The 24740-nt window shown below is 53.7% G+C and overlaps 7 protein-coding genes across 7 annotated transcripts; 6 read left to right on the top strand and 1 right to left on the bottom strand.

Annotated features, from left to right (window-relative positions):
* The first annotated feature begins 253 nt into the window (after positions 1 to 253).
* On the top strand, positions 254 to 2950 carry MEX67 (nuclear mRNA export, poly(A)+RNA binding protein). The gene is made up of 2 exons (XM_062885660.1): positions 254 to 1095; positions 1150 to 2950. The coding sequence occupies exons 1-2, from the start codon at positions 679 to 681 to the stop codon at positions 2662 to 2664; spliced, it is 1932 nt and encodes a 643-aa protein (XP_062748645.1). The 5' UTR covers positions 254 to 678; the 3' UTR covers positions 2665 to 2950.
* Positions 2951 to 6279: 3329 nt separating this feature from the next.
* QC762_112410 (uncharacterized protein) lies at positions 6280 to 8562 on the top strand (the record flags this gene model as incomplete). The annotated part of the gene is made up of 1 exon (XM_062885659.1): positions 6280 to 8562. The coding sequence occupies one exon, from the start codon at positions 6280 to 6282 to the stop codon at positions 8560 to 8562; it is 2283 nt and encodes a 760-aa protein (XP_062748644.1).
* Positions 8563 to 10471: 1909 nt separating this feature from the next.
* On the top strand, positions 10472 to 13560 carry QC762_112400 (uncharacterized protein). Its single transcript, XM_062885658.1, has 2 exons — positions 10472 to 11644; positions 11699 to 13560. The coding sequence occupies exons 1-2, from the start codon at positions 11009 to 11011 to the stop codon at positions 13241 to 13243; spliced, it is 2181 nt and encodes a 726-aa protein (XP_062748643.1). The 5' UTR covers positions 10472 to 11008; the 3' UTR covers positions 13244 to 13560.
* Positions 13561 to 14586: 1026 nt separating this feature from the next.
* On the top strand, positions 14587 to 15990 carry QC762_112390 (uncharacterized protein; the record flags this gene model as incomplete). Its single annotated transcript, XM_062885657.1, has 1 exon — positions 14587 to 15990. The coding sequence occupies one exon, from the start codon at positions 14587 to 14589 to the stop codon at positions 15988 to 15990; it is 1404 nt and encodes a 467-aa protein (XP_062748642.1).
* Positions 15991 to 16330: 340 nt separating this feature from the next.
* SRC1 (inner nuclear membrane protein enriched at telomere/subtelomere region) lies at positions 16331 to 19595 on the top strand. Its single transcript, XM_062885656.1, has 2 exons — positions 16331 to 18293; positions 18416 to 19595. The coding sequence occupies exons 1-2, from the start codon at positions 16729 to 16731 to the stop codon at positions 19023 to 19025; spliced, it is 2175 nt and encodes a 724-aa protein (XP_062748641.1). The 5' UTR covers positions 16331 to 16728; the 3' UTR covers positions 19026 to 19595.
* Positions 19596 to 19660: 65 nt separating this feature from the next.
* Positions 19661 to 21679, bottom strand: HIS1 (ATP phosphoribosyltransferase (ATP-PRTase) (ATP-PRT); the record flags this gene model as incomplete). Its single annotated transcript, XM_062885655.1, is given in 5 exon segments — positions 19661 to 20037; positions 20094 to 20663; positions 20723 to 21052; positions 21229 to 21506; positions 21519 to 21679. The coding sequence occupies 3 exon segments, from the start codon at positions 20889 to 20891 to the stop codon at positions 19661 to 19663; spliced, it is 1116 nt and encodes a 371-aa protein (XP_062748640.1). The 5' UTR covers positions 20892 to 21052; positions 21229 to 21506; positions 21519 to 21679.
* Positions 21680 to 21807: 128 nt separating this feature from the next.
* On the top strand, positions 21808 to 24717 carry QC762_112360 (uncharacterized protein). The gene is made up of 5 exons (XM_062885654.1): positions 21808 to 22306; positions 22440 to 22688; positions 22753 to 22778; positions 22837 to 23220; positions 23282 to 24717. The coding sequence occupies exons 2-5, from the start codon at positions 22600 to 22602 to the stop codon at positions 24379 to 24381; spliced, it is 1599 nt and encodes a 532-aa protein (XP_062748639.1). The 5' UTR covers positions 21808 to 22306; positions 22440 to 22599; the 3' UTR covers positions 24382 to 24717.
* Positions 24718 to 24740: the final 23 nt, after the last annotated feature.

The following is a 24740-nucleotide window of genomic DNA, read 5'->3' as shown; positions in this document are numbered from 1 at the left end:
AGTGACGTGCATCGTCTCCAAAGAAGACGCGATCTATTGTTCATACTCAAAACGCGACGATACACCAGATCACGTGTCAATGGGTGAGCAAACTTGCCAAGCCACCCCAGCACGGGAGCATCGGCAAAAGCTACGATTGGTTGACTATCCAGGAACGGTGGGCCCTTGGCCTAGGCAGAACCCCACTTGGTGCAAGGTTGTGGCAGGTATGCAGTCACAGCCAACTGAAAGTCGATCCATCTTTTTGTTCCAGCTCCACAACAACCACAACAACACCTACTTCTCTTTGTGACGCAACCAGCACCACCAAAACTGAGATATTCGTTCTCTACTCTCTTTGTTAGCCGAGCCAACATTCGGCCAACCCTACTACATTCACTCACCTAGCAGGTGTTTTTTTCGCGCTTGTGGCGACTCCCAGCCATTCCACTGTCAGCCAGCGAGAGTCAAGTCAGTCGACCGAAGCCTTTTCGAAGTAATACCTACCGGTACCTACCACCAGTGCCCCGCTTCCTCTTTCGCACAACTCTCAACTTCGGCGCAAAAACCTGAGCCACTGATTCCGCCTCTGGCTCTCCTCTCGAGCGACTTTATCTCACAGGGCTGTGCAAACGACCAAACTCGTGTCTGTTGCAGATCAGTTCCGCGACTCTCAAGCAACCTCCGATCTCAATCACGATGGCTCCTCCGACTGGTCCTCGCGGCGGCAGCAATAATCGCAAGCCAACAGCTCGAGCTTCCCGTGGCGGAGTCGCTAAACATCGAGCTGCCACCAGAACCGATCGTGATGGAGATGTTTCCATGGGCGCGCCGATCTCAGGTTCCAATCCACCAACTGGACCGTCCGGCAGGGGAACTCGCGGCAGAGGAGCTGCGAGAGGAGCGCCTGCGAGGGGTTCTAGAACATCTTCGCGTCTAGCTCAGAACCTCAAGAACTACATCGGCGAAGGTGGATCCAAGCACGCCAAAACCACCCTCAAGATTCTGGGTGTCAAGAATAGTAAGGCCGCGTCGAATTCCGATGGCGGTGTCAAGGGACTTCTCCAATTCATTGAGCGCAAGGCTGATAAGGATAAGAAGATCGTCTTGGGAAGAGTATGTTGTCCCGTTTTTTCTTCTTGAATTTAATCATATATTAACATACACCAGGGTGTGCTAGATGGCGACTACGTCTGGGTCAAAGCCAACAAGGACGACGTGTCTAGCATTATGCACCTCAACGGGTACCAGTACGCCGGTGCTCCCATCACCATCGAGGAAACCACTGAGCCATTCCCTACTGGCACCAAGTTCTCAAAAGACGCTGCAGACACCCGACAGAAGCTTCTTGCGTTGTTGGCGAAGCGATACAATGCTGAGCAGAAACTTCTTGATCTGTCAGCGCTCGGAACAGACGACATCCTTGGAAATCTCGGCGCAGTCGGTTCCCAATCACTGGCTGAAAAGTCGTTCAGGGCCATCATTCATGTCGCTGGCGAGCAATTCAAGACCGCTGAGGAGAAAAGGCAAGGCATCCAGTCAGTTTCCCTTGCTCGTAACGAGATCTCGGACGTCGACCAGGTGTTTACACTAGCCTATTCGCTGCCACACTTGCGTCGGCTCGACCTAAGCAACAATCGGCTCGCGACCTTCTCTTCGATTGCCAAATGGAAGCAGGAGTTCCGTTATCTAGAAGAGCTTTACCTGGTCGGAAACCCTGTCACCGGCGTTGCCGATTACGCCGTGCAGATCACCCAATGGTTCCCTTGCCTGCAAATCCTGGATGGAAACATTGTCCGGAGTCCGCAGGAGGCTGCTGAGGCCTTGAAGGCGATGACTCCACAGCCGTTGGCCCAGCTGCCCTCTAATCTCCGCGACGGCGAGAACAACGTTGCCAGCATCTTTCTACGGTCCTTCTTCCAGCTTTACGACCACGACCGACCGGCCTTGGCTGCGCAATTTTACGATGCCGAGTCCGTGGCCTCGCTCTCTGCCACACCTGAACCCGGCCGTGACGTTGAGTGGAAACCCTACATGAAATACTCCCGAAACATTCAAAAGCTTGGAGGAAGCCGAAACCCAGCAGTCGTCCAGCGTCTCTTCACCGGCGCCTCGCTCATTGCAGAGATGTGGAAGTCGCTGCCGGCCACTCGTCATGCCACTCTGGACCAGCCCGAACTGTGGATTATTGACTGCCATACGTTCCCCCACTTGGCGGACCCCTCGGGACACGGCTTCGCGATGGGCTTGATGATTAACGTCCACGGGCAATTTGAAGAAGCTGATACGACCGAGGAGCTTTATGGCACTCGTACCTTTTCCCGTTCTTTCATCCTCGGGCCCAGCAAACCAGGCGCCCCTCACCCCTACCGGGTTCTCAGTGACCAGCTCACTATCCACAAATGGACGCTGCGGGCTGCCGGAGCCGCTTCTGTTCCAGTAACCACCGGTGCCCCCGCTGCGCCTATTGCTCCCGTCGCTCCGGTCGTGGCTGCGGTGCCTGTCATCGACGATGCTACCAGGGTCCAGCTTATTCAAGAGCTGGCGAGGCGCACCGGCATGAACGCCCAGTATTCGGAGCTTTGTCTATCCGGCACAGCCAATTGGAACTTTGATCTTGCTCTCCAGTCTTTTGAGGAGCAACGGGCCAATTTGCCGCCTGCTGCCTTCACCGCGCCTGCTTAGATGGCACCCGCGATGATGGTTTCAATCCATTAACCAGGCTACGGTTGAGAATGACAGGCAACATAGGAACAAAGAGGAGGGAAAATGAGGTGGATGCAGAGTCGGGGCTTTTCTTTTCTTTCTGGGTTCAACAATGCACTTGTGTATGCATATGCCTTGGTCAATCGGCGGAAGACGACGACTTGGCACGGATTGGAGTTTTGAGATTTGGGAAACGGGCACTTTTTTGGTGCTTTCTACAATGATACCAGCGGATGTTACGAGCTGACATCGGCGTTCACGGGGGATGGCTTTTATGCAGGCATGGTGTTTTCTTTTTACTTTTTTTTGGGGGGGGGGGAAACAGGCAAGAAAAAACTTTCTGTCATTGTATAACATAGCGATTCATTCTGGTTGGGCAAAGCGGGGAGGAACTTGTAGACTGCAACTCATGGGGCGGTGGTGAATATGGAAATGGGACTTGGGGAGACGGGTTAATAAAGTTCCACATATATGTCGCTTAAAGCGACTTCTTTGTACTTGCTTCTTCTGGCTGATTCCTGTGACTGTAACTGTGTGCTTGACTCTCACAGCGTATGCTTTTTACATCGGACTCTATGTGGCGCTTGCAGAGAATAATGTTGAAGCTAAGCCAGGCGATCACCTCATCGACAAAACTTTTAGGAGAACGTGACGTCGCCATAGGCGCTTCCGAGCATAATATATTACAAAACCACTTGTCTTGGGGAGTATCTACTGGGTCCTGCGGTTTAAAGGTTGAATTATGTTTCCCTCGGTGGTTCAAGAGGGAGGGACGCCGTGGGCGCTTAAGCAGCATATCAATGGAGGGGTCGATTGGTCAACAATACGCAAGCCACTGACGCCGCCTTTTTTTTTTCCAACGGGAGGAATGCATAAGGTAAGATACACATCTGGCTGGATCTTGCATATCTCTTGGGGTACTTGTCGTGCATTGCATTCCCGCTTCTACTTTGGTTTTTTTTGTGCATTCCAGCGCGTATAGATTGGGGAAGGCGGGGGAAGGCGGTTTTGACAGGTGATGGGGTGGTGTGGTGACTCGAATTTGATATTTACCTAGTCAAAAAGCTTGGGGGTGTTGATTGGGTGTGAAGTGATGTTGCTGATGCGAATGGAGATGTAGAGAGGCTTGGAGTGAGGAGCGATTTAGCTACCTATGTGAAAAAGGTGCTTGTGTGATGACATGCATGGGCGACACGCAGAGGTTGAGGTGGAGAGAGTGCAACATTCAGGCGGCTGAAGCTGGTAACCTATGCATCTTTGACAGGGCCGTAGTGGCCGCTTCAAGCGGTCGGTCTATCGGACCATGGTCGTGACCGTACCGCCGGATGCTGCTGCTCACCGTGGTCATCATCACCGATGAGGGTGGGGGATGCTTGGAGGGGCTGGTCTCTTGGGCCTCACCAGGCGGCTATGGAGGACAAGGACACCGATTTGAGGGTATCCTGGCTTCATGCCGTGTGATGGCAACATTCTGAACGGGACCGAAATGAGAGGGGGAAAGAATACAGGGTTTTCAAGAAAGGGGGGTTTACTAGAGCGCTGAGGCGCTCTGATATCATCTATCTTGGTCTGGAAGATGAGATCAGCATATTAATAGATCATAATAAGGCGCGCGCCGCCGAAAATTTGTCTATATAGATCTTTACACGTAGATCCCAACATGTGGAAAATGCTGATTCCTTTTTATAAATGATGACCGGCTGGTTGATGTGTATCTCAGGAGAAAATTCCTCCGATATCTCGCTGTGCCTGAATGCGCCTTGGAGTTTGTGAGCCGCGCCGCTGCTGATGAAGGGGTCATTTATCAAGGTCCGGTCAGCCACTCCAGCTATCCGGTACCTACACTGCTACACTTGTCCTGATCATAGAGGGACTAGAGATTTGCACTTGCAACCCATGTTGGAAGATCAAAATTTACAGTAGTGTATATCCATGGAACTGACATCATAGTAGACAAGCCTTTGCAAACAAGCAATTCGAGCCGACTCCATTTCTTCTTTTTTTCTTGAAGAGCACCGAGGAGCCACAGGCCACGGGCCGCATGGTGGGTTCGTTCAACGTTCTTCTCTCGAGCCATTTTGGGGTTAGCGCCAGGGGAACTGCCAGGAGGCTAGCGTTTCAAGTGCAGGGTTGCCATTTGGTGGTAGCCTCAGCGCCATGTCACCTTGTGCTTGGTTCACCAAAGCGATCTCCCCGCCGAGCGGCCGACACGGAAAAAGACTGGACGAACACGAACGCCTCTCCAATCATCAGTCACGAGGCGGCAAGCTCAAGTGAACGAAGAGTCTCCGTCAACGACTCAACGCAGAACATCTGCTCCCTCTGTCTCTCGATGTCGGTCGTTCGACAAAACTGGAGAACAAACGGCCAAACCACACGTGCTAGTGGATCATCTTAAACCATCTCCACCATGGTGAATCCCATCCTCAATGCCCCCATCAGAAACAATTTCGCGGTCTGGGATGGTTGGATTGGCTGTTTTGTGCAACACCAAGATTGGGATGGAAGAGTTTTGCAGGCCTCGAGGCACCACACTGGCCAATTTCTGTTTGCGCCTGTGCCCCTTTTCCCCCTTGCGCAAGATGGACAAGGTCTCTCACAAGCCCCCGCTACATGGCTGACCCGCTGCAGTTGCATGCGACTGGAGGTCACTCGCATGATGGGCTACAAATGAGGGTCCAGGACCACCCTGCCAGCTCCATTGGCGTTCCTGATTCGACCAAGCCCCCGGCTCCCATTCCCCTGGTCAGACTCTCCCCGAGTTCATTCTCTGTGGTGCGGTCTGGCGGTCCTCGCCCGATGTCTCGGTCACACTGGCCGGCTGTCTCCCAATCTCCCTCTCTCTCTCCGTCTCTTGCTTCTCGCGTCTTTCTCTCCTCTTTCCGCTTCGCGTGTTTGTCGTCGTCGTTTGTCGTTTTGCTCGCCTCTTGAGAGTTGCGAATTGCATCGTGAGTGGGAAAAGTTGAAACTCGTCCGGCACAGTTTTCCAGAACTTCAGTTTTTTCTCGTCACCAAAGCTTGGCTTTGATTGAGAGAAACAACACATACGCTCAGACGCTCCCCCCTCTCCCCATCTTGCGACACGAACGCCCCCTTTCAGGACAGGAACCAAGGAGACGAGTTTGTTTCTTCCCCGACACGATCGACCGCCGTTTTGTCGGGAAACAAAGCAACAAGTTTGTTCCGTTGATCATCCTCTTTTGCTCCCCAGCAAGGGCCGGCCCTCAACTTTCCAGATCACCATCATTTTATTCTCCGTGTTGCTGGTTGTGCAGAGTGTGCCACAGTGACCACAGCAGCTCAAGGAAAAGTCCGGATCAAACACCGTGCCTCTCTGTGCAAATCCTTCTCCGGGGCTCCTTGGTTTTGATATTCTTTCGATTTGGGAGCAACCACTTCATCTTGCTCCCCAAAGTGAACATTTGCCCAACGACTCGACACCCTTCGAATCGACAGTAAAAAGGACGGGACTCGACATGTTCTTGTAACTCGGAGGACACCATCGCCACCCTTTCCACGTTTGTCAACTCGGAGGAAGTAATTGATCTCTAGGTCGCTCATCACCGCGACTGACGAGACAGGTACACAATCACAATGTCTCTCCCTCAGCCAGAGACACCCTTGAACGACGCGTGTTCCGTCATCTTCGACCACACGCTTTACACATACTCGGCCGACGCATTTCAGTCTTTGAGGCTCGAACCAGGTGCCGAGTGGGAGGTTTTACCTCAGGGCGAGAAGGTCACGGGTGGTGCTTGTGTCGGTTCGACAACAGGAAATCCAGCGACGTCGGCGTTCTTTGTGGTTGGAGGAAAGGGGGGCAACCCAGAGTATCTGGGGCTTCAGAAGTTTACCTTCTCAACCGGTCAATGGGAGAACGTTCCCGTGGATACCCTCGATATTAGCGGCAGGACAGGACACAGCGCTGTTTACCTCAACAGCACAGACTCTATTCTGATATATGGTGGTGGCTCAGAGGGTCAAGCATCATCGCAGACATTCACCGTCGGCGCAGCCGCACCACATACTATTCGTTCTCACGAATCATGGGCGCCACCAGCGGTAAAGCCCATTCTGTTGCCTTGGTCTACTCACGAAGCTGTTATGCTTGGTGGTAATCCCGACAACAAACAGGTTTATCTCTTCAATAACCAGGAGGGGAAGTGGCTAGACTCTAAGGCAACGCTCGCAACACCACTCAAAGATGCTTCAGCAGTTCAGGCCGTGCTTCTGGGTGGCGCCGATGGGTCACAGAACCTGCTCACCTTCGACATGACCGAGTCACCGAACATTGTGAGGAGGACTGTCCTCTACACTGGCCCAGGACAGCCAGTAGCAGCCGCCGCACCAGTTATCAAGAGGTCCGCCAGGAGAAGGGCGCGGAGTGTTGCCAGGCAGCAGAGGCGGAGATCTGAGCCATTAACACTGAATAACTGGCCGGCGTATAACTCATCGCTCGCCCCAACAACAACGCGAACAAACTTCGCCCTGGCTAAGGATATTGATGGAATGGTTGTGATTGCCGGTGGTAATAGTGAGGACCCGGTAGCCATGTTTGACACGACGACGAATACTTGGCAGAATGCCACAGAAATGCTTGGTCAAGTCAGACTTCTTTCTCTGGATGATGAAGAATCATCGACTACGCTGTCTTCGACGACTGCTACCTCGACAACCGCGACACTCTCCACGTCGACATCCTCGACGCTGGCTACGATTACTAGCGATGCTGCCGCTGCGGCAACGGCAACCCCAACCGAAACAGACGCTCCTGTGGCTGATGGCTCCGGTTCAAATGTCAACATGATCCTCGGCGCTGTGCTTGGGTCTGTCTTTGGACTGGCGCTCATTTTGGGTCTGATCTATTTCTGCCTGCGGAGACGCACAAGACAGCAGGCTCATACAGAGGCTGGCCACATTAGAAGATCCAGCGGCGCGTCTTCAAGCGAAAAGGACGGTATTGGTTACGCCAAGGACAGCCTTGCCTTCGGTCAGGGTCCAGCTGGGGTATTCCGGGGACACCAGTCTCAAGGCTCCAAGAGTTCCTTCTCTTCCATGGCCATCCTCATGGGTCGTGCTAGTGAGAGTAAACCAAGGCTACCAGGCATAGGCCGCAAGGGCAGCAAGTCCAGCAACGGCAGTAAGCGCGATTCTGGGGACAGCGTTTTCAGAGCGTTCAAGAGCACAATCAGCAAGCCCATCCTTCCCGAGGCGCAATCCCCGCAGCCCATGCGGGACGAGAAAGGCGTATCATTTATTACCGAGACGGCTGAACCAAGACCACGGAACCTGACCACAACGGATAAGCGAGAAAGCACTCGCAGAAGCTCTGGTTGGAATCGCTACTGGTCTGGAGGCTCGGCGCTTAACATGCTCGGCTTTGGCAGCAGCAACTCGAATACCAAGAACAATTCGCAGCGGACTACCCTACACTCAGAGCGGAGCTCCAAGTACAGTGATCAGCAGAACCGTATGACCCAGGACAGCGTTACTGTGCCTCGCCTCCAGATTTACGAGCCTCGTCTATCATTCAGCCGTGTCAACTCTCACAGCCCCACCATCGCCACATATAACAACACCAAGTTCAACGAAGGCATGAGTGCTCAGATCGAGACGGGGCGTCCGATCAGCGCGGTGAGCGACCTCTCCATGTCAGCCTATTCGAGCGGCATTCCAGAGTCTGTTCATGAAGCCTGGGATCCTACTGTTAGCAACAACCGGCCTTGGGGCATGGAGCGACAAAACTCATCGAACACTGGCATCTACGCCACGGCTCTCGCTCCAGCTTCTGCAGCCAAGCCCCCTGCTGAGCCGGCGCCTCTGCGCAAGCAGCCATCTGCTGTACGCGATGATATGAGCTGGCTCAACCTTGGCTAAAGTCCAACACACTTCTGCGTCCGCGCCACGACCCCTATCACGACCAAAACATCTTTATGACGCTTGATACCCACGACATGCCTCCTTCCATCATCTACTGGTCTTGGATGCCGTGGACACTCGCCTTTAGATCTCCTTTTGGGCTCACAAAATCACCGGACTTTTTACTTTTTCTTACACTGTGCATATTTTGTTTTGGCATTTTTCTTCCGCTCTGTACAATCGGCTGTTTATTTTTCTCTTCTCTTTCTTCACCCAGCACTGCTAGCATTGCTTTGGCGACCCGGGTTTGGTCATTAATATTGTCTTTTTTGAGGCGTCTTCGCTTCATAAGATCCGATGATACCACTGTGTTTTCTTTTTTTTGTCAAGTTATTACCCTCTCATCAGTCTCACTGGATTATCTGGTCATGGCTGTGGCGCTCCTTGGTTTTCTACCTTTGTTAAAAAACTTTTTTTTCTCCAATAATCGCGTTGGACATGCTCAATGGGCAATACGGTTGCTAATGGCAGCCATGGGTGGAAGGATATTTGAATGGGGGTGAGGTGGAGGGGGCAGAGAGCAGAGGAGAGAGGAATGAGGGATGTTTGGATATTGTGTGGAATTGTATTTAGGACTGGGCTCTTTGGTCTATAATTGGCCGTTGAGTAGAACACATAAAAATATCATGGTTGTATGTCTGAGTAATAAGGCCCAAAGTTCTTACTAGTAACAAAGTTCCAGTCGCGTTCCGCTTTTTGACTGTTACCCGCGTTCAAGGCAAATCCCATTTCCAGGCTGAGTTTACATCAGTCATCAAAAGCTTGTTTTCGCACTACGGCAGAAGCCGGAACCCTTAGGCACATGGCAGAGCACTAAACCCACGAGATTGGAGCGGGAGTTGAAAAAGCAACCACAGTTGTTGGCCGGAAATGCAACCTTCGTTACGTCTAGAGGGTGCGCCACTCGCGACATTCAGGGTGGTTAGGGCCTTCGGTCAACGAATCTAGAAAAACATGTTTCCAGAAAGGAAGAAGAAGAAGAAGCTGTTCACCCCAACACCTCTCACGGAAGACGCGCTCCGATGACAAGCTGACTTTCAAGGTCCGCAATGGCAAACCCGCTGGTCCAGCCCCCAAATTTGAACCTGTCAAGCGGGGGGTTCTTTGAAGGCTTTCACGATGTGATGGTGGATTCATTATTCAACGCCTGCAGTTGACATGCAAGAGGTGGAGCTTTGATCACCCAGGAACACCCTCGCTTCCTCAAATTCAACCATCATGCACATCCGAGGAGCACGGCAGCCATGTCTACATTAATCTTACCGAGCACATGTCTGGAAAAGGCACACAACCATGTGGTACAATGCAGATCACGAGGGAAAGCCACCTCGGAATACCTACGGGTAGAGTATTGACCAGATCCAGAGGGGCATACATCTAACCCATCTATCTAACCCCCACGAAATTGTTCGAGACCCTGACAACCACCGCTCTAGCACTATTCTCTATCGAGATGGTGCCTGACCAACTCGAGCTCAAGCTTTCCGGGTCGAGGGAAGAGGTATCATCTGCCGTAGCTTGCCGATGAAACTGCCATGGGCCTCATCAGCTCGACCAATTTTTCCAGGGCATGGCCAAGGGCTTGTCGCCCCATAGGAGGACGGCTTAGTGTTGAGCCCCAGGTGTGAGTGTGGTCGGCGTCGGGAGGCTCTCGAGGGGAAGTTGAGGTAATGATTATTTGGGGGCCTTACTTAATACCCCTCAGAGCTTTCAGCGCGACACCTGCCGTTCCGGAAGCGCTGCTTGGGGCTGGTTGGCGCGGGGGAAAGTGGGAGAGAGGACATGGGGGGTTCGAGGTGTGGGAGACAAACATCGTGGGGCAGCGCGCACTGACCATAGCGGACTTGGTTTCCATTTCAATCTGTGGCCCCCCACTATCAGGACACCTCGGAGCCGCAACCCTTCTGAAAGTCTGCCGTTCAACGTCGGTCGCAGCCAGTCACACCAAGAGACAAATTTCGTGGACCCTTCGCCGTGCTCAACCCAACCGCGACGGGTGCTGCCCTGCGCTCTACCGACCCCGACGAGGACACCTGTTGCGCGCCCATTGAGCCCTTTCCGTTCCGTGACCGCTCGCCCGAGAACGATACAGATATCCCGCCCTCCGAAAGCTCAAGGCCGTTTAACGATAACGGTTTTACCCGAGCCGGTGACTCTCCCTTGAGCGCGCAAGTAGAACGCCACTGTCGTATCCATCTTGAAGTCGACCGAGAAGTTGGGCATCGTCCGTCGTGTTGGGACACAGGAGCAAGGAAAGAATCATAGAACTCGCCAAGACTGGAAAAAACGAAAGCGCGGCGGATCCGTCAACCACCTTTTTGACCTTTTGAGATATCCCGCCCGCCAGATCGTGTCTCACAACCCACGGATCATCAGACACAAGTGGCACACAGCCCAACCCGCAATGGATTCTTCTGGGTGGCCTGTCGGGGACCATGGCGTTCATACCACTACGGCCGAAGATGACTTTCAGCAATATCTGGACATGACCAACATGAACAACCTGGCAGAGGGCATCGACTACAATTTCCAAGGTTTCCAGTCCTCTGCCGGCGCGCACATGCTGCAGGTTCCCGGGCGCGAGCAGTTGGACACCCCAATGACAGGAAGCGATGCGCCTATGCTCCTATCACCATCGATGCCAGCGATGCAGCATCAGGTGCCGGCCATCACAACAACGGGGGGTCCCTACCAGTCTATACCCACCACCATGATGCCGCCTCCAACACCAAGCGAGACGATTGTGAACAGCATTGACGCCCAAATTCACTTTCTTCAACAGCAAAAGATGCAGGCTCAGCAGCGGCAGGTGGAAGAACACGCAGCCTTCTTCGCTCATCAGCAACAGAACCGCATGATTCCACCGACACCACAGAGTCTGGAGATGGTTCCAGCTGCCAACCCTTTCTATGCCCAGCGGAATGCCACAGAACCGCAGCAGCAACACCCGCACCCACACCGAACACAACACCCACATCAACAGCAGCACCCACAGCAGGCCGTAGACTATAGATATCAGAGAGCGAAGGACCAGTCTGATGTTTGTTCAAGTCCGTATCCCGGATCAGCCAACAGGTTTGCTGACGGCGTTCAGATGTCCTTCACCCCGTTGGTTTCACCCGCCGTCACGCCTTTGGACACCCACTTCTCGGTCGAATCCCAATTTACTGTTCCGGGAGCCTACTTTAGCCCACTAACGTCACCTGCCCTGCACGCCCAAACAGACCCATTGGCCATGTTTGAGCAAAGACATGGACCCCTGACAACCAGCTCGCCCACGGATATGGATCTCGACGCCGTTGGAGGGACCATGTCGATCGGCACACCGGGAGACCTGGCCAAGAAAATGAGGAAGAATGCGGCCAAGGCGAGGGCAAAGGCGGGCGTGAAGCAGTCGCCAATTTCGAAGCCCCTCAGGAAACGACTGGCAACCACACCAAGCCTCAACTCGCAAGCTCTGAGTGACTTGATGGAGAATGCAGAGCAGGGTCAAGACCATCAACCGTTGCCTACATCCATGATGCACAACTCATCTTCATCGACCACAACCGGGCCGACAGATTCAGAGGATGGCTCGATATCACCAGAAGCCTTGAATGATACGACACCCATCGAGACTGAGATGCCACCGCCCCCGCTCCCCAAACCACGATCTGCGAAGCCCTCTCCTTACATTGCACCTCAAAATACCGGATCAGCTCCGGTCATTGCTCTTCAACCACCCAGGCCTGGCGTGGCATCACCTGCCACACCAGCATCTCTGATGAAACTCAGCTCGCCGAGCACCCACATCACCGTGGCTGGAGCTAGCAGGGCTGGCAGCCATGAAGTGGTCGATACCGAAAATATCGAGCTATTTGAGTTGCCTGAATCCGTTTCCAACGTGAATGTCCCACCCAGCCACGCCAACGACACCCCGACACCAAAACAAGCCCCTCAAGATGCCGGACCATCCGGAACACCATCTCTTGCACCTTTGCCATCACCTTCACTGGGTCCCACTGTGGTAAGGCCATCGGGAACAGTCTCAGCCACAGCAAGCCCACAGCTGGGACCTGGTTCGGGATATGGAGCGAAGCGGACACCACAGCTCCTCCCAAGAAATAGCAAAAAGCGGGGGAGTGTCAGCTCGATTCCTGTCTCGCCGGCTCTTAGGCCCAAGATCTCGATTTCACCCAACATCAAACCATTGCTGCCGGGCGGAGCAGACCTTGAGGAGACGGCGTCACAACTTCTTGCCAGCAAATCCAACTACCAGCGGATCCTCGAGGGAAACACAGTGCCCGGTGTGTCATACCCCAGCGAGCTCTCCACCAATCTCACGTCCAAGCGGACATCTCACAAGATTGCCGAGCAAGGTCGGCGGAATCGGATCAACTCGGCGTTACAAGAGATTGCCACCTTGCTGCCAAAGCCACCAAAGGACAGTGAAGGGGAAGGCAGCAGCGATAATAAGAGTAAGGATAAAGAGAAGGAGAAGGAGAAGGAAAGAGAGAGGAATGGCGGTGCGCCAAATAGCAAGGCGAGCACAGTAGAGATGGCGATTGAGTATATCAAGCAGCTCCAGCAGCAGGTTGCGGAAGCTAATAAGCGGGCTGAAGAGGCCGAGAAGAAGCTGGCCGAGACTGGGGGTGCCTAATCCAGCATCCAATACGTTTTACAATACGGTTATTATCTGATGACTCGGGCACGGGATCATATCTCGAAAGGAAAAGTTGCGATAATTTGGGCAAAGGCCGGGGAGCATGACATCTGCAACATGAGCGAATGGGAATTTCAACAACGACAGGCGTTTAGGCATTCATGTCTGCTTATATTACCTATATGTACAATCAGGATCAGCACTGAATCTACACATGTCTATGTGTTGTGTAGAAGTTGGGGGTTTGTACGCCTTGTTCGTCTGAGAACCCAAGAGCAGGCGCATAGTAGGAGATACCCAACGGGAGGGCGAGGAAAATACACTATCAACGTTGAATATCTGTTTTTATGTCTCGTTTACCACCTGGCTTGTATCGTCGGAGCTCGGTGTCATTGTCTACCGGCCTGTCAACACCGAGGAAGCTGAAAAGACGGCAAGACGGCATCAGCGGTCGGTGAGCTCGGAGACCGCTTTGATGTCTCCGAAGCAGGTGATGTGGTGGTTTGTGGAGCCCCTATTCAGTGAGTTAGAGGCCGCGTGGGTGCTCTCCTACCAAGACCTGGCTATCTTGAATAGCAATAACCACGACCATGACTATGACAATGACAATGACAATGACAATAACAATGACAATGATTCGAGATTTCAACAGAAACGTGCGGCGATACTACTTCTATATCATTCTTCTGCTGCGCTTTGTGTAGTACAATATGGCTTACATGCGCAGCATTTATGCTCTAATAAGTTGACACTAGCGCTTGTGATTGCGACATAGCACCACAGCATGTATGCGCTATCCACGTGTTGATGATCAATCAGATAAGAAAGCTTGGTCTTTTCCTGGGGGTCTTTCTGCACAACTGCGCAATGAAGTGGACCGAGAAAGAAAGGGAGCGTCGTCATCATGAAGTGGCAAATGACTGTCCCGTCCTCACTTTGCCCCTAGTGCCCCTCCTTAGCATGGGACAAGAGCTCGAGGGGCACACCTAGAACTACACAACTCTCTTGGAGCTTGTAACCACCAGCTCGGAGATATCGCAAAGGGTTTCACAAACCCAGCAGCAAACAGGAGATCGTTGACGCGGTCTGGGCAGCCTTGTCATCGCTTTCGACTAGGTAGGTAGTTGCCGCGTTGACAGGGAGAGAGGTTTGTAAGTGGGTGTACGCAATCAGCTAACAGCTAGCTCTTAAGTGTATATATAACTCGACTCGACACCCTTTCTCGTCGGGTCGAATACCTTTTTTGCAGTCACTTCACACTTCGCTATTACCTACGCTCACACCATTGCTTACATACCTACCTTAGCATCAAGAAAAACATTACCACACAGTCAGTCAACATGTCCTTCAATGGCCCAGAAGGTCAAGGTCGCCGTCCTCCCCCAGGAAACCGACCTCCCCCTCCCCCTCCCGGCTACGGCCCTGAAGGCTTCTGGAATTTTATCCGCTCCATGACCCCCAGCGGCACCGGCCCTACCTCACCTCCCAATACTCGCCCGGGTAACGAAGGCGTAAATGCTCAACCCCCCTTCCCGCCCTTTGGATTTTTCGGCGGTGGCCCCGAAGGCTTCAACTTCAACCCATCCTGGGCTATGCCTCACAACCCTCCCCCTTCTCACCGTCGCGGGCCCCCTGGCCCTCGCTCTGGTGACGACTCCGGTGACGACTCCGACGGGCATCACCACCATCCCGGTCGTCACGGTAGACACGGCCGTGGAGGCCACCATGGTCTTCACTCCCGCAGTCGAAACCACAGCCATCCCCGCCGTGAGCCAGAGGTAGAGGAGGATCTGTATGACATCTCTGCCGCCGCCGGGGCAGCTGAGCACGACCTCACGGGGGCATACGACCGTGCTCGGGAGAGGGAGAAGGAAACGGAGAAAGATGACGACATGAAGAGCACCTCGACCTTGACAGACGGGATCGACACCCCTACTACGACTACCTTTGAGGATGAGAAAGAAAAGGAGAGGGAGCACCCTGATCCTCCTGAGGACATCCCCTCTGCTTCTTCCGGTCCCGGCCATCGAGGTCGGTGCCGTGGTGGGCCCGGAAGAAGGGGTCGCTGCGGACGTGGGTTTGGGGGCGGGAGACACAATTCTTGGGGATGGGGCAGCGGACCAAATGGATTTGGGGCTGAATTCGGCAGACCTCCTTTTGCGCCGCATTTTGGACCGGGAGGTGGTTTCGGTGGGCCGAGACATGCTTCTGGGCCGCAGATTGATATCGGGAGTGCTGTGCGGGGGTTGGGGAATTTGGGGTGGTTGATGGGACAGCACCCTTTGGCCAAGGGGCTGAGGGAGTACTTCTCTGGTGGGCAGAGCAACGGGGAGAATAATGGAGGGGAGGAGGGGGTGTTGTTTGAGGGAGAGGAGACTGCCAGCCCGCCGGCGGATGTGTTTGATTCGAACAATGCTTGGGCTGTGCACGTTGCTGTTCCGGGGGCGAAGAAGCGGGATGTGGGTGTTCATTGGGACAAGGAGAGAGGTGTGCTTGTGGTTAGTGGGGTGATCTACAGGCCTGGAGATGAGGAGTTTTTGAAGGGGCTGGTTACGGCGGAGAGGACGGTTGGGTTGTTCGAGAAGAAGATCAAGATGCCGCCTGCGGAGACGGAGAACAGCGATGTGGAGGTGGATGCGGATGGGATCAGTGCAAAGCTGGAGGACGGTGTCTTGTTTATTGTCGTTCCCAAGAAGAAGAAGGAGAAGGGCACTGGGGAGATCAAGAGAATTCAAGTGCTTTAACAGAATGAATCAACCATGGCAATGGAAAGGGAAATTCAGGGCCATATTTTCGGGGTTAGGGTTGTTATGTTAATTATGCTGGAAGGCGGTATTAGTATTTTAATTGGTTTCTTGTCTCATAAAGCTAAATGAGGTACCTCAAAAGTATAAAATCAAAAATATCCCGGAAATCTGACCAATATTGCACATTTGAGCAAAGTGAAGCTATTCAGAACCATCTTGTCGATGTCAAGAGTGGCGAGTGATGATGCTAAGCCACACGTGGCTGACCCTAGATTTTGCCCCACGTGAAAGCACCAGCTGTTGCCACCGACAACCAAACTTGGCACTCCACTTTCGTCATCCTTGTATTTTGTGTACTGATGCGTCGAGCCCACTTCGCAACATCAACAGGAGCTGTGAACTTTTTTTCTCTCTATCCCCCGCTTCGTTTCATTCATATCTGTCCAGAGAAGGGAAGCACCTCGTGTCTCAGTTTCCTGGAACTCTTCGCTTGCTCCGCGACTCCAGGTCCTGCCTGTATATCGGCCGCATGCATTGTCATTGACAGAATCATACCAACCTGTCGCAGCAGCTCTCCGGCAACTGACAAAGCGCAGGCAGCTCAAGGCACCCGCCGATAAGCTTCTCCCTCAGGTCGCAACTTCTTCGCCTTTCCCTTTCCCAACCCTTCTTTTAAATTTGAATTTGCTATTACCGCCATCTACAACCACACCGCCCTACGAGACGACCGCCGCCATGTCCGACAGTGAGAGTGTCGACTACCTGCAGCCGGACTTCGATCCAAAGTCGTTGACGGTGCCGCGACTGCGGTCAATTCTGGTTACTTATAATGTTCAATATCCATCGACCGCAAAGAAGTCAGACCTGATCGAGCTCTTTGTCGATCAGGTGCTTCCGCAGTCCAAGAAGATTCTTGCTGCGCGCGCTCGTGTCAAGCGGATGAGCCGCGGTATTGTCGACGCTGATTCCGAACACACGAGCAGCACTGATTTCGGCAACGACTACGAGGATCTGCCACCACCTCCGGCCTCGGTGTCGCGTCGGTCAAGGTCGCCAAGGAAGCCTACGAGGATCAAGCGCGAGTCGGAAGACCCAGAGCACCTTCCTGTGGTGACGCCTGCGCGAAACCGGGCCAGCAGCCCTCGGAAGAGGACATCGCGCTCCGTCAGCGCGCAACCACCATCGTTTTCCGACGCCGAGACTGCCGCCGGGCCTGAGCCACCTCGGACCATTACCCGCGAAACTCCTTTCAAGACACCCAAGGCAGAGCCGGATCAGCGCGATAACTTTTTCAAGCGTACGCCAGAGACGGAGAGCGTGTTCAGCAGTGATAACCCGTTCCAGAGTGGGGCGAACACTCCCGCAACAGCGATCAAGACGCCCTCGCATCGTCGCAAGACGTCAGGGTTTGACTCTGTGAGGAGACAGCAATTCGTCACGCCTTCGACATCTCGCCGTCAGACGGACGGCCCCGTGTTTGGGGGCACTCCCGCAACATCTACAATCAGCCGAACGTTTGAGATCCCTGCTGCCAACTACAGGGCTCAGACACCAGAGATGGAAGCTGGGGAGGAGTTCACTCCTGATGAACAGTTGGCTCTCATGCAGGAGGAGGCTGCCAATCCTCAGCTCGCTCTTGCTCGGCAGCCGCCTCATCCCAAGAAGAAGTCGAGCTTGTCAACACCATTCTGGGTTCTATTTACGACACTCCTTGTCGCCTATGCTGCTTGGTACAGGCAAGAGAAGGTTGCGGTGGGATACTGTGGCTTGGGCCGGGAGCCTACCGAACTTATTCCGTCGACTATTCGGATCCCAGAGTGGGCGTCAGAGGTTGCCTCCCGTTTCGATATCGAGGATATTCAGGTTCCTGAGTGGGTCTTCACCTATATTGAACCCCAATGCGAGCCTTGCCCTCCACACGCCTACTGCTACGAGGACTTCACTGCTCGCTGTGAGCCCGACTTTCTCCTGAAGCCTCACCCGCTTTCCCTCGGCGGAGTCATCCCACTGCCCCCCACTTGTGAGCCAGATGGAGAGAAGGTTCGCCGTGTTCAGGCTGTTGCAGACAAGGCTGTCGAGGAGCTGCGGGATCGAAGGGCCAAGTACGAGTGCGGTGAACCTCTCGAGCCAGAGGGGCAGCCATTGGACAGCCCGTCGATCGACGAAGCGGAGCTTAAACAAATTCTTAGCCAAAAGCGGAACAAGAGAATGGCCGCTGATGAGTTTGACGACCTTTGGGTTGCCGCGATTGGAGAGGTCAAGTCTCGGGGTGAAGTGGAAGTCCACAGCGATGAAAATGTGTAAGTTTTGCCCGGCCCCTGTACAACCAGCATGGAGTCCCTCTTGTTCTGCGGCTGTCGTGTTACATATTTCTTGGTATCTGACACATCTTGACTAACCAGACCCGTGGTTGGACCTGTAGAACCGGAAGTGCCGGAGGCTTTCCTACCACCAGTCTATCGTCCACCTCTCTCGCTGGCCTTCCGCTCACGTGCGCCATCCAGCGGTCGGCGAAGCTCGGACTGGCAAGACATCGACTCTCTATTGGTGGACTAATCATGTCGCTACTGTCGATTCTTTATGGGCGTCGCCGCTTCCAGAAGAACCGCGCTCTGGCAGCGCGGGTGCCGGCCCTGGTTGACGTTGTCCTTGATCGCCTCGCCAATCAGAAGGAACTCGCTTTTGAGGATGAGAAGGAGGACGCCTTCCTTTTCTTGCCAAACCTTAGGGACGATCTGCTTCGTTCGATGCACAGCCTGGCTGACCGGGAGCGCCTGTGGACTCGGGTTCGTGCTCTGGTTGAGCAAAACGCCAATGTTCGCACCGGGCAGAGGGAGAGTCACAATGGTGAAGTCGGTCGTGCCTGGGAGTGGATTGGGCCAAGCAGGATCGCCAACGGTGAGGGTTCGGCGAGGAGGTCGGGAAGAAAAAGCATGAGAGTGTCGTGGGGTCCTGGCGTAAAGGATGAGGATGAGCAAGAGGTTGTGCCGCACAGGAAGTGGGAGGAGGGACCGGGAAGGCCGATCTACTGATCTTTCTTTTCTATTCTTCTTTCTCCCGTATATTTTTTCATTTGTATTTATTTTGCCACAAACTGTTAATGTTCCTTTTTGTTTTGGGGGGCCTTATTCCGAGTTAGGACTCTGGCGAGTTAAGATAGGAAAGACAGAAAGATCTGCTGCTTATCGAGGTAGTGGGGATCTTGATGGATGAGGAAGAAATGGTTCTGATTTTCCTTGGTGTGTGGTCTTTTTGGTCTTTTATGGGGGAGAAACAATGGCGTTTGTGAGGGGGTCGTGTTATTTTCCTTGATATATCCCTCATTCTCTCTTTCGGCAACTGGACCTGAGGATTTCGCAAGACTGAAATTGTATGTGTTTGTAATTGCGTTCCATACCGCGTATCATTCCTTTTTCTCTATCCAAGTCGTGACTTTATTCAGGGTAACGGACTCTCTACGAGACTGCCAAACGGTCGCTAGTCGGGGGTATCAGAAGACCCATACATGTATAGGTAGATAGCCTTCACAAAATCCGAAGAGTTTCTACACCCAACATTGCAAAGATCTCAACCAAGATCAGAAAAACTCTTACAGGTATCAATTTTTTATGTATCCCAAACCCCGACCCCTTTTCTGACAGTCCTTTTTCTGCCTCCATCGTCATACTCAGCTCCCACGGGTGTTGTGAATGTCCAAAACAAGAATATCCGTCGCGCCAACCTTGGTGAGGTCGTCCATAACAGGCGCGATCCGCTTCTTCTCGACCATAGCGCTGACGGCGACCCAGCCGTCCTCCTCGAGGGAGGTGACGGTGGGGGCGCGCTTGCCGGGGGTGACCTTTGTCGCGTCGACGAGCTGGGCGCGGGGGACGTTGTACTGGCAGAGGACGTACTTTTGGGCCGTGATGACGCCGTTGATGCGGGCGGCGATGAGATCGACCATGGCTGGGTTGGAGGGGGCCTTTGACTTGATGAGGATGGCCGAGGTTTCGACCACGGTTTCGATGGCTTTGAGACCGGCGGCTTTCATTGTTTCGCCGGATTCTTTTGAGGGGGGTTAGTAAGGGGAAGAATAAACATGGGAGAGAAAAGAAGCATACCGACAAGATCAACAATACCATCCGCCACACCCAACGCGCACGCCGCCTCGACACTCCCGCTCAACTCAATAATCTTCGTCCTGAGTTTCCTCCCGGCGTAGCTGGCCGTGCTGTCGACCTTGATGCCCTCCTGCTCGAGCTCCAACCTGGCAAAGTACTCGGACGCGAGGTGGACAAAGCTGGTGCCGATGTTCTTCCCGATCAGGTCCTTGCCCGTCTGGTACTCCCCCTTGGCCGGGACCTGTATCTGGAGCTTGCAGGAGCCGAACCCGAGGTCGAGGATGGTGTCGCAGCCCCGGGGCTTCTCGTCCTTGGGGGACCACTCGTTGCTCATGCGGCGGGCGCGCGCGATGGCGCGGACGCCGGCGTCGTGCTCCTGGACCTGGTCATAGCCCGTGATGCCGAGGTCGACGCGGCCCTCGCCGACGAAGGTGGGGATGTCGGCCGCGGGGAGGAAGACGAGGGCGATGGGGAGGTTCTTGACGAGGGCGATGTCGAGGCGGTTCTCGCGCTTGAACTGGATGTCGGCGCCTTCGAGGAGGTTGAGGGCTGCTTGGAGGAGACGACCCTCTTTTCGGAGGTGTCAATATGGGTGGGAGGTTAGAGGAGGGGAGAAGGGAGGCGCGTACTCTTAGGAACTGCGAAGAGCAGACGGCCTTCTAGGCTGTTAAGACTGATCAGCTCTGGTGGAGGCATGATATATATGGGGAAGAAACTGGCGCAAACCAAACCAGACAGGACAGCATAAAGCAGAGGGGATGGAGGGGAAGGAAAAACCAACCTGTTTACCAAATCCATACTGACTGGGGACGTGGCTCCTAATATGCGCTGGAGAGGGAAGGGTAGGGTGGTTTACCAAACAGGAAGAGAGGGTAACGGCCGGCCTGGGGGGGGTCAGGGTAACTTCAATGTGGGATTGCGCGGGGTGTACAGCGGCAGACTGCAGGAGAAGACGTTCACTTTTGAGTATGGGTCAGTCAATGAGGTTCTCATGTATGGAGAAGGGTGCTGCAGAAGATTGGGGAAGGGGGTCTAGACACACGACAGGGACAGTGGTGATGGCGGGGTAAAATATCGAGAAGCCAGAATGACTAGGACGGGGAACGCGCAAAACGCGCAACACTGACACACACACCTAGGAATAGAGAGATGGACTGGGATGTACTGATTGGGCTGTTCTGTACTTCTATGTTCTAGTGCGGCATGTTTGGATCCGCAACGAGTCCCCATATCTCTTGGTCGAGTCACCGGCCTGATTTTTCTCCTCCCACCACCCAAATCCACGTTCCTGAATCGGAGCGCCGTTACTGGTGCCCCTCGTCAGGAATGGTGGGGTAGCTCGGTGCCAGCCCTGAACCCGACCCTCCCGTGGGGGGCGGCATCCACCGCAGAGCATCCACCACGGCATCGGCTTTGGGGTTTCACATTGGGAAAGCGTTTGGTACTGGTAGGCAACGATATGTCAACATCTTATATCTGTGTAAGAATTGAGTTTCCGCCGTTGTGGACTATCACAGCTGAGTAGAAGGCTAGGAGTTGGCGCAATGTCATCTGGTCGCAGGTCAAGTCTCTGTTGGCTAGTAACGTCTCACGACAGCTACTTCATACAAATATAATAGTAGTAGCGAGCAGAGCAATAGTTGAAGCCAGATCTCTGCATATCGTCCAACATGCGCTAGCGGTCGTTCTAGATTCACCATGTTCTTCACTGTCGCATTTCTTATGTAAGTTTACCTAAGTTCAAGATGCGATAAGATGAGGATTGAAATGATAGCCAAGAGCTGCCCTATAAGACCCCTGTCCGCTCGGGCTCTGGTACGTCACCTCCCCCCTATTTTGGGTGGTTTGTCTTAGTCAAGGGCCAGTGTTACACAGCTCTGCCCTTCTTGGCGCACGGCGTGGATGCGATCCAACTGGAGAGAGCAACAGCAAAAAGATAACGACACATCTGGGCTCCAAGTCTTATTTTCTCTCTTTGCTCTTGTCTCAGACATAATTCTTCTTGCCCACTCACGCTCGCTATTGCTCTAATTCTTACCGTATGCGCCGCGAAAGTTGACCATCCACCAACCCACGGAGCCATTGCCCGCGAATTGCAACTGTGCCAGCCCGAAACGAGACACATTGTGCGACCTTGATCCGAGTGCGAATAGATACCGAGCCCTTTTCTTTCAAGCTCGCGCAAATTTGCGAGGCTTGATTGATGCTAGATGGTGAGAGATAATCCTATCGTGGTCTCGGGAAGATAGACACCGCCTCGTTGCTTCGGCGCAAACACGACCGAACCCCCGAGGTCTTAGGTTAAGCGGACAAAGAATGCTAACACAGGACGCCTTTCTCGAACAGCATATTCGTTAATCGCATCCAATTCTTGCCAGGCGACGAGCGCAGGGATAGCGCACGCCGGCGCGACGATTCCACAACGCCGCCGACCGTTTGTGGCTGCCAACGTGGGGCGCTGGGATAGGGGACTACACTCCATTACGTCGTGAAATCCGACCCGAACATGTCGACATGGAGTGGGAAACCGAGCGTGAAGGGGAGCACCGAGACGATGCGCATGTTCTTATTGACATGCGTATCCATTGGCATCACGTTAGTAGATGGTCTATCCACCTCTGGGGGAGAGTTGAATTGCTGACCAACGGTTTACATATAGCTTCACATGGGGAGTGGAAATGACTTGTAAGATATACCCATATAAGTTTTCATTCAATGGTGTACTGACAGCCTTCTTGCACAGATTGTACCCCATACCTCCTCTCACTCGGACTATCAAAGGGGCAGACATCTCTGGTTTGGGTCGCGGGGCCATTATCGGGGCTGATAGTTCAGCCCATTATCGGTGTTGTAGCTGATGAATCGACGTCGAAATGGGGGAGGCGGCGGCCCATCATCGTTATAGGGTCTTTCATCGTGTCCGGCAGTTTACTTGCGTTGGGCTTCACCAAGGAGATTGTGGATTTCTTCATTAGTGACAAGGACACTGCACAACTGATGACCATTGTGCTTGCGGTCCTTTCGTTGTACTCGGTTGATTTCTCCATTAATGCCGTCATGTCTTGCGGCAGGAGTTTAGTGGTAGACACACTCCCAATATCCAAACAGCAAACCGGTGCTGCCTGGGGTAAGCCTGAACATCACCAAGCGCAAAACTCACCCAGATACTAACACAAAACGTTGTTTAGCAAGTCGAATGGGTTCCCTTGGCCATATTATTGGTTATGCCATGGGCGCAATCGACCTGGTCGGTATCTTCGGACCAACACTCGGAGACACCCAGTTCAAACAGCTCACCGTCATCGCCGCGCTGGGCATGCTCGCCACCGCCTTCATAACATGCTGGGCAGTCACCGAACGAATCCTCCTCTCGGTCCGCCACGACCCCCGCCAAACCGACGTGCGCTTCAAAGTCGTCCGCCAGATCTGTTCCACAGTCCTCACCCTCCCACCGCGCATCCAAGCCATCTGCAACGCCGTCTTCTGGTCCTGGATCGGCTGGTTCCCCTTCATCGTCTACAGCAGCACCTGGGTAGGCGAGACGTACTTCCGCTACGACGTTTCGGCCGACGCCCGCAACTCTGACGACGCCCTCGGCGACATGGGCCGCATCGGCAGCACAGCCCTGACGGTGTACTCGACCGTCTCCTTCATCAGCGCCTGGGTCCTGCCGGCGCTGATCCAAGCCCCCGAAGACAAGAGCTTCACCCACCGGCCCCCGGCTAGCATCGCCCCCCTGATCAACACCTTCAACAAGTACAAACCCGACCTCTTGACCGCCTGGATCGCGGGGAACATCATGTTCGCCTGCGCAATGTTTATCACCCCGTTCGCGACCTCGTTCCGCTTCGCCACGGCGATCGTCGCCCTCTGCGGCATCCCCTGGAGCGTGGCCGGGTGGGCGCCGACGACCTTTCTCGGAATCGAAGTGAATAAACTCAGCGGACAGCCAGACCCCACAGCAAGAAATATTGAGATGCGGGACGTCTCGGTGCTGGAGATGGGCAAGCCGGACGAGGAGAGTAGTTCTTCATCTGGCGGCCTGAGCGGGGTTTATTTCGGTATCTTAAACATTTATGTCACGATCCCCCAGTTTCTTAGCACGCTGATGAGCGGGATGGTGTTTGCGATGCTGGAGCCGGGGAAGAGCCCCGAGCTGGCGCACGAGGCGCACCCTAGCGAGACGGCCGATCCGACGGGGCCGAACGCGATTGCCGTGACGATGTTTTTGGGGGCTTTGGGGTCGTTGGTGGCGGCGGTGGTGACCAAGAAGTTGAGGTATGTGTAAAAACAGCAGCAGTTGGTATAGTATCAAGGGGGTGATAATAGGGGTTGTTGTTTCGTTTCGAAAGGGACAAAAATGGGCATTCGGGTATAGATTATCACGAGCGCGGCGTTTGAATTTGGGAGGGGGTTGGTTGAAATCATATATAGCATGTTTTTTTCCTATTAGTTTATTGCCGTTGTTGATTTCATGAGGAGAGGGTTCGGTCAGTGGTGGTCGTGGGGTTTCTTTTCCATTCTCGTCTGAGAGATATCTCTTTGTAATCTTGCTATAGGGGGCATTTGCATATGAACAAGACCACAGACTTGTACATCGTATCCTATCACTTTTTCTCATGTCTGATGAACCCCATGAGTTGCTCT

The sequence above is a fragment of the Podospora pseudocomata genome (genome assembly GCF_035222375.1).
Source record: "Podospora pseudocomata strain CBS 415.72m chromosome 1 map unlocalized CBS415.72m_1, whole genome shotgun sequence".
Classification (NCBI taxonomy): domain Eukaryota; kingdom Fungi; phylum Ascomycota; class Sordariomycetes; order Sordariales; family Podosporaceae; genus Podospora; species Podospora pseudocomata.
Note: the sequence above shows the minus strand (reverse complement) of the source record. Positions and strands in the feature narration are given on the sequence as shown.

Bases quoted from the DNA above. Each gene is read 5' to 3' on its own strand.
- QC762_112400 (XM_062885658.1), top strand. From the start codon at position 11,009: ATGGATTCTTCTGGGTGGCCTGTCGGGGACCATGGCGTTCATACCACT. The intron at 11,645-11,698 runs GTTTGTTCAAGT...GACGGCGTTCAG, and splicing joins GAGCGAAGGACCAGTCTGAT to ATGTCCTTCACCCCGTTGGT.
- SRC1 (XM_062885656.1), top strand. From the start codon at position 16,729: ATGTCCGACAGTGAGAGTGTCGACTACCTGCAGCCGGACTTCGATCCA. The intron at 18,294-18,415 runs GTAAGTTTTGCC...TTGGACCTGTAG, and splicing joins GTCCACAGCGATGAAAATGT to AACCGGAAGTGCCGGAGGCT.
- QC762_112360 (XM_062885654.1), top strand. From the start codon at position 22,600: ATGTCGACATGGAGTGGGAAACCGAGCGTGAAGGGGAGCACCGAGACG. The intron at 22,689-22,752 runs GTTAGTAGATGG...GTTTACATATAG, and splicing joins TGCGTATCCATTGGCATCAC to CTTCACATGGGGAGTGGAAA. The intron at 22,779-22,836 runs GTAAGATATACC...CTTCTTGCACAG, and splicing joins ATGGGGAGTGGAAATGACTT to ATTGTACCCCATACCTCCTC.
- MEX67 (XM_062885660.1), top strand. From the start codon at position 679: ATGGCTCCTCCGACTGGTCCTCGCGGCGGCAGCAATAATCGCAAGCCA. The intron at 1,096-1,149 runs GTATGTTGTCCC...AACATACACCAG, and splicing joins AGAAGATCGTCTTGGGAAGA to GGTGTGCTAGATGGCGACTA.